Below are 7,168 nucleotides of genomic sequence, written 5' to 3'. Positions count from 1 at the left end.
TGTTTCGGCCATTTTATCATTATTTTGAACGTGGACTTATTATTTCGTAAAATTTTCATCTTCTTTTTCTTTTTTTTTTCTTTTTCTTTTTCTTTTTCTTTTTTTTTTTTCTCGCAGAAGGGAACTGGGATAAAAAGCAAAAGTGTATTAAGATGAAAGGAACGTTCGGATAATGCGGTACGAATATAAGGATATAACGATCGAAGAAAGATTATTGTGATTATCTTCGTTTAATCGCGGAAAACAGTATGGACGGGGAAAAGAGGTGGTAGGAAAGCAGAGCGGAGACGTAGGAGAAAGGAGTCGAACGATGGAATATACTTTATAAAATAGCCGCGGATCGAACATGCATTGCTCGTATATCTGTGTTCATCCTATTAAACGTTTCTCGTTTTTCATTTCCCTCTTCTTTGTTTCTTCTCGTTCATTAGCGATTTACGTGTTCACAGAACGAATCGCTCATTAATATCCGTTTCCCTTCCCTTCGTCGAAACTTACGTTATTTCTTTATTTTTATCTTTTTTATCTCTCTCTCTCTCTCTCTCTCTCTCTCCCTCTCTCTCTCTCTCTTTCTCTCTCTCTCTCTCTCTCTCTCTCTATCTCTCTCTATCTCTCTTTTTTTTTCTTTTAGCGGATTCATTTATAAATATCCAATGATTATTTGAGGTTTTTGTCTCATTTAATATTTTACTTCCTCGTTTAATTTATTTACACATTAACTAATTTACGCTTGGGACTTAAGTTAAACGCTCCTCTTACGCTTTTTCCGCCGTCACAACGATAGTTTATGATGGTTTACTACTTATTAATTAATTCGCTTATTTACTTACTTTTGTTCACATTAATCGTTAGGGTGCGCCGTATCTCACTTTTTCTTTTTTTTTTCCATTTACATTAGAAGTATTCAACATGTACAAAGCCTTATATACATTATTTACAACGCTTTTGAGAGTTCTCTTTCGTCGACGATTAATAATAATAGAACGCCCGCGCGTCATTTTCTTTTTCGCATGCACACACTCTCGACTTGGCCGCTTTAACCCAAACGTCTATCATAGATTGTCGACTCGCCAAAAGAGAATGAAGGATTATTAAGTTTTCTCGCATTGAAAACTCCTTGCTTATCTCTTGGCTCGTCTATTTAGGCTGATGCCTCTCTTTCTCTCTCTCTCTCTCTCTCTCTCTCTCTCTCTCTCTCTCTCTTTCTTTCTTTTTGTTTATTCCTTTTTGTTGCATTTGTATCCCTCAATTTTCGATTTACGACACGTTAACGGATGGAATGTGGGTGCCTTAAAGATTATCTGGCAATATGTATTATTATGTCGATAAGATCTATACGTTTCGATCGTAGAAAATTATAATTAGTTTTCCACGCTTCGCGACACTGCCGGTCCATAGTCACAGCTTCCTTTTTACATCGAATGTGTATCTTTGTTTCTTTCTTTTTTTTTTTTTTTTTTCTTTTTTTTTTCTTTACGAGAGGAACGAAGTCTTCAGAATTTTCAAAGAAAGAGAGCAAAAAAGAAGAGAGAACGTTCGACGTGAAAAGATAGTTACGTCTATGGACCATTAACATCGAAGAATCCATTGGTAATTTCGTTCGAAATTCAAAAAAAAAAGGATACAAGGACTACGCGAGGAATGGGTAGGGGCCCTTAATCACTATAAAAATGTTGCGATTCGCATAAATCGACAATGGCTTCCCTTTAATAATCCATCATTATCCGTATCGTGAGGCAGCAACGATTATTGCTATATCGATGCCGTCGAATTGTAGTACAATATAAAAGACAAGACGAATCGATCGATTGCTAAGATTTTTTTTTCTTCTTCATATACCGCCAAAACGAACATTTGAAATATTAAAAGGGATAGAAACGTACGCACGCATATATTCATCGTTTCTCTCTCACGCATACATTGCTTACACACAGACAGACGTACAGACAGACAGACAGACAGACAGACAGACAGACGCACGCATACACACGAGATCTCGCTCGTACATTTTACTTTTCTTGCATTTTAATAGACAGCTGTGGTACCTTTAAACGCGACTAATCGCTTTTAACGCCGATTTTCATCTAAACGCGTTCTCTTCTCTTCTTTTTTTTTCTCTTTTTTTTTTTTTTACGTTTTCTTTTTCTTTTTCTTTTTTCTTGACGAACGGTCGAACGGTCGATCGAGCGAGAAATAAATATAAAGCCACGGCGACGGCGATGCTATCCGTGTTATTTCCGAGGCGAGCATCGATCGATATCAGATATATTCATTATTATTATTATCATCATCATCCATTAATATATAGTTCGCGTTCGTTCGATACTCGTCTCGCGAATATCATCTTTATATAGACGCTCTCTTTCGCGTGAATCGCGAAAAATGGCGGGAGAAGTTTGTCGTCGCGACTCGACGATAGGAAGGAAAGAGGAACTCGACGAGACCTGCTTGCTTATTTCACGAAAAAGAGTTAGGACCTTCCGATCGTCGGTCGACGATCCTGCGTCGGCTGTGTCGCGCGTATTTTAACCGAGAAACGCCTTTACGAGCGATGATAAAAAATAAATAGCGAACGCGTGCACGCGCGCTCGCGATCGGCATCGTCCCTTAGTTTTACACGTATTATTACGTTTTTACGACACTTACGTTTCCTTTAAAAAATAGTAAAAAACAGTGACTAAGTTTCATTCGCGAATTCTCCGCTTCGCTTGGAAAATCGCTTTTATATCGCCTACATACGCGCACTACCTGCCCCCTGTGTTCGATCATACGCAAATGCAAATATACACATGCATACATGTAGACACACACACTCTCTCTGTATCTCTTTTTCACACACATACACACACACACACGTATACACATACTCGCCGCGTATATATATGTATATATATATACTCGCATACATCAATCCCCTGTCTTCCTTTCATTTCATTCAAGAACATCGTGTTATTGTATACATACATATACATACATACATATATATATATATATATATATATATATATATATATACTTTTTTTATTTATAAAAATAACATTCTGGGACTAAAACGTAACATTTCAAAAGCAATGTACAATGAGGAGTTATGGTTGGGTGACCGACAAAGGTACTTACGACTGTAGTACAATTATGATTTCTTCTTCATTTCGAATTCATAATATTATTATTAAGAAATTTCATTTGCTTTCTCATTGCGTAAACATTCGTAAAGGTATATCGTTTTTCTCTTTTCAGAGAATAAAATTGAATTCTCGGTATCTTTTCTTCAACTCAAAATGTGCCGACGTACTTGTATTGAAAAAGTACGTGGAAGGTCAAAGAAAATGATAATAGAAATGCGCGCTCGATTATTTCTACGAGGAAACTTAGGCGCGTCGCGATCGAGAATTCACTCTGCCTCTCTTCCCGCCCAAAACCCCCCTAAAACTCTCTCTCTCTTTCTCTCTCTCTTTCTTTCTCTCATTCTATTTTTCTTTCTTTCTTTCTTTCTCTCTCTCACAGGCAGTTGCTCTCCTTCGTAACGCGATTTTCAAAAGCGATTGTTACAATCACATGCCACACCTTCTAAAATTTCCGATATGTCGCTATCCTAAGCTATCCGTTCAACGAGAGTCTATATTATACACAAAAGGACGAAAGAAAAGAAAGAACAAGGTGACCTAAAACAATGACTTAAAAAATTTCCAGTTCGTGGACGAGGAGTACGTGTCGCGATATGTCTATTATACAAAAGAAAAAAAGAAAAATAACGTATCGCCGACGCGATCGTCTCGCTCTCTACACAATATTTATTACTTTTTTTTTTCTTTTTTTGTTTTCGCAAGGATCACACACACCGTGATTAGTACGCGTAGAGCAAGGAAGGAATCTTTCGGCGCAGAATGTCGATCGTTAAGTTTAGTTGTACACGAACCATCGCGTAGGTTCGCCAATCGACTCGTGTGGCTTTATAACACGCTAAAAAGCGAAGTAATATCGTTCTAGCCTTTCGTGCTTTTTTGTGTTTCTCTTCTTGGAAGGACCGTCATCGTCCGTTTCTCATTTTCACGATTCTTCTCCGAAATCTTAGCCTTTGTTCGTCTCTCTCCCCGTTCAACTGCTTTCATTCATAGGAAAGAAAAGTCTTCTTGTTAAGAGTAAAATCTCTTTCTGACAAATCCAAGAGAGAATGAGAATGAAAATAAGAGAGTGAGAGAGAGTGAGAGAAAGAGAAAGAGAGGAAGAGAAAGAGAGAGAGAGAGAGAGAGAAAGAGAGAGAGACGTTATGCTGAGCTACAGTGGAATCAGAGAGAGATCGGAGTCGAAGGGCGAGTCCTACGAGAGGAACAGAGTCCTACCCCAAAACGTGGGGATGATGGACGAGATGGAGGACGAGACGATCCAGCCTTGACCTAACACTCGCTGTAGGAAGGCGGTGGCATTCCGCGTCCTGTATACATGTCCGTTTGGGGTTGAAGATGGCAGACGACGGTATGGCCGTCGAGAACAGCGACGGTTCTCGTATGATCCTGTTGAGGTGGTAGTCCATAACCTGCAGGGAGTCGTGGCAGTTCACCGAGCTCGTACCTCGCTTGTTGCCTTCGTAGTTTCTCCCAGCACGCATTTATGGTCCTTTCAACGGTTGGACCATATTCCGTTGGATCGTAGTGAGTGTTCCCAACACGATCGCTCATCGTTTGCCCGTAATGGAGCAGGTTACGATCGTTAGCAGGTGAATATGGAATCAATGGCCTATGATCACCGTAGCTTCTTGAAGATTGTCTACTCATGTCGCTTTGTCGTCGACCATCCTCGTCAGACATGTCTGACACTTGGATCTCTCCGACAGTTCCACCGGCGCCACCTCGTTCGATTTCCTCGTAAACAGGATCATCTTCGTTCGTTAAACCACCAACGTTGCCAACTCCGCGATGCGTTGGAAGATGTACATGCTGGCCGTGATGAGCATGCATCTGATGATGCATACCATTTCCACCGTTTCTACCATCAACGATTTCTGTGTAAGTATGATTATATGGCATGGCAGCGCGTCGTCCAGTTCCCACCGAAGTAGTTGCCGTTGTCGTTGCTGCTCTTCCACCGCTCATCGTCTCGCTACCATCATTCGAACCAATGATGCGGTTTCTATCTCGATCTCGATTACGACCTGAATGGCCCAAAGTTGAAGTGTTATGTGTCCTTGGTGAATCTTCTTGTTCTGATCCACCGTGTCCAGAGTCCCGGGAGTACGATTTAAAAGAAATGTTCTGTGGGTGGAATAGAAATTGATATATTAGATATTTTTCTTAAATTGAATTGAAAATGATTTTGCTTTCTAAGGGAATTAACGTGCCGTTTTGTCTTTCAACAGGATATGACGATTTTTTAATTCGCCAATAGAAAAAACACGGCAATTTTGAATTTGGATGTCGCGAGTCGAGGGAAACGGTCGTGGCTGCGCATGCACTGTGTAACGGGGGAAAAGCCGAGAAAAAAGTGTTCACATTTTCTCGAATCATTGAGTGCGTAACTCGTCTCTAATCTTATTTTATTCAGGGATAATTAAAACAAGAAAAAAAAAAAAAGAAAAAAATAATTTGCTATGACCGAGGCTTTTTAACTCGCGCAAACATCGTGCCTTTTTGATAATTAAACGAGAGAAGCACACACCATGCACGAGAGGGCGGATCTAGCCAAAAGTTAGACAATTAGTTTGATGATCGTAAGAAAATGCTAAAGAGAAAGAAAAAAGCATTGACATATAGCATGGACCGCGTGTCCCACACGTTAAACGTCTTTGTTTGTAACTCTAAAATATAAAAAGTCAAATAACCCTTTAGCAAAATGTATTATTACATTTGTGTATTAACGATTATTAAAAGTACGATTATCTTTATTGTGGGACAACGCAATCCGAGTTTATACATATGTCGATGGAAAACAAAGAGAAGAGTTAAAGGAAACAAAGAAAAATGAAGGTGTTTTTATTTTTTTTTTATCTGTGCTAAAAACTAGCAACTAGAGTAGCGACGAGAGAATAGCGTTAAATAGCGCTTGCGAGCTAGCCGCCCAGTTAGTTACCTTCCACATGAGGTTTTTGTTAAGGTGGCCCCAAGTGGCGGTGGCAGATTTGGGGATATTAGGAGCTGAGGGTAAGAATGCGTGACGGGCGTACGGCAAAGTGGCCACGATGTGAGCCTCTGTGCCAGAGGATTCACTTGGCACAGCGACTGCCGGCTGCCTATCGACTATCGCCCAGCTTCGACCGGATACCAAGTACTGGAAAATCAAGCATTGGTCGTGGCTGTTAATCCTCCGTTTACCTCCATTCTCTCTCTCTCTTTTTCTTTTTATTTTATTTTTCTAAATTTTGTCTTTCACTTTTACTCGTAGAACATGTTAAAATTGGCTAAATCTTTTACAGAGAAGTCAATGAGGTAAACGAAGGATCGTACGGATCTCCGAAGGTAGCTCGTTCCTTTGGAAGGTTTTTTGGACCTTTTTTCAAAAAATGACAAGCAAAATCAGCCCGTGAATCTATTCCGAACGTCGTTTTTATTTTTTCCATTCGATAACATGGGAAACCGAATGCCTCGGAGATCGTCATGTGAACCACCTGATTCGCTGCCATTCCCAAAGTTTGTGTTTTACGTCGAGGAAGGATTAAACGCCTTGGTGAGAAATCAATCAGCGATAATAGCAAAAAATTATAACCTGAATTATGCATTGTGCGTATTGTGCAAATCTATATATTCTAGAGCTGACGTTATATTTTTCTTTTTTCATTCTTTTTATCGAACAACAACAATAAAGAATTCGTTTCTTTTGTTGTATCAAGCGAAGAAGCTCTTTTTATTTACCTTTTCTTTTTTCTTTTTTTTTTTTTTTTTTTTTTTATATTTATCCTCACGATCAACCCCTCTTATAACGTTATATTTGTCTTAGATTGTTCTCTTTTACAACTTACCTTATTTCAATTTATGATATATAAAAAATCATGCGATCGAGTGATTTCGTTATTAACAGTAACACGAAATCGAGGGGTTGACGTTCTTCGTAACGAAGCATTGATATTTTTTTGTTCGCGAGAAGCCAAAAAAGTAAAGTGCTCGACCGCGTTTGCATCTAGATTAGGCAAGATCAGGCTTGATTGGCGTTAAACGATTGATGAAACGCACATCGAAAG

General features: G+C 39.3%; 1 protein-coding gene across 8 annotated transcripts in view; it reads right to left on the bottom strand.

Moving 5' to 3' along the window:
• Positions 1-535: 535 nt before the first annotated feature.
• The window catches only part of LOC118443240 (latrophilin Cirl), a 265,059-nt gene continuing 258,426 nt past the window's right edge, over positions 536-7,168 (bottom strand). For 6 of the 8 annotated variants that reach the window (XM_035869905.2, XM_085659302.1, XM_035869902.2 and 3 more), the window contains one exon: positions 536-5,249. In XM_035869905.2, the coding sequence (XP_035725798.1) occupies positions 4,395-5,249 (855 nt within the window). In that variant the 3' untranslated portion in view covers positions 536-4,394. Of the gene's footprint in view, positions 5,250-6,063; positions 6,262-7,168 lie in introns of all 8 variants that reach the window. The other 2 variants (XM_085659306.1, XM_085659305.1) reach the window with 2 other exon arrangements.

Source organism: Vespa mandarinia, chromosome 9 (genome assembly GCF_050613455.1).
Source record: "Vespa mandarinia isolate Hongniang chromosome 9, ASM5061345v1, whole genome shotgun sequence".
NCBI classification, from domain to species: Eukaryota; Metazoa; Arthropoda; class Insecta; order Hymenoptera; family Vespidae; genus Vespa; species Vespa mandarinia.
This window is presented reverse-complemented; position numbering and strand designations above follow the sequence as displayed.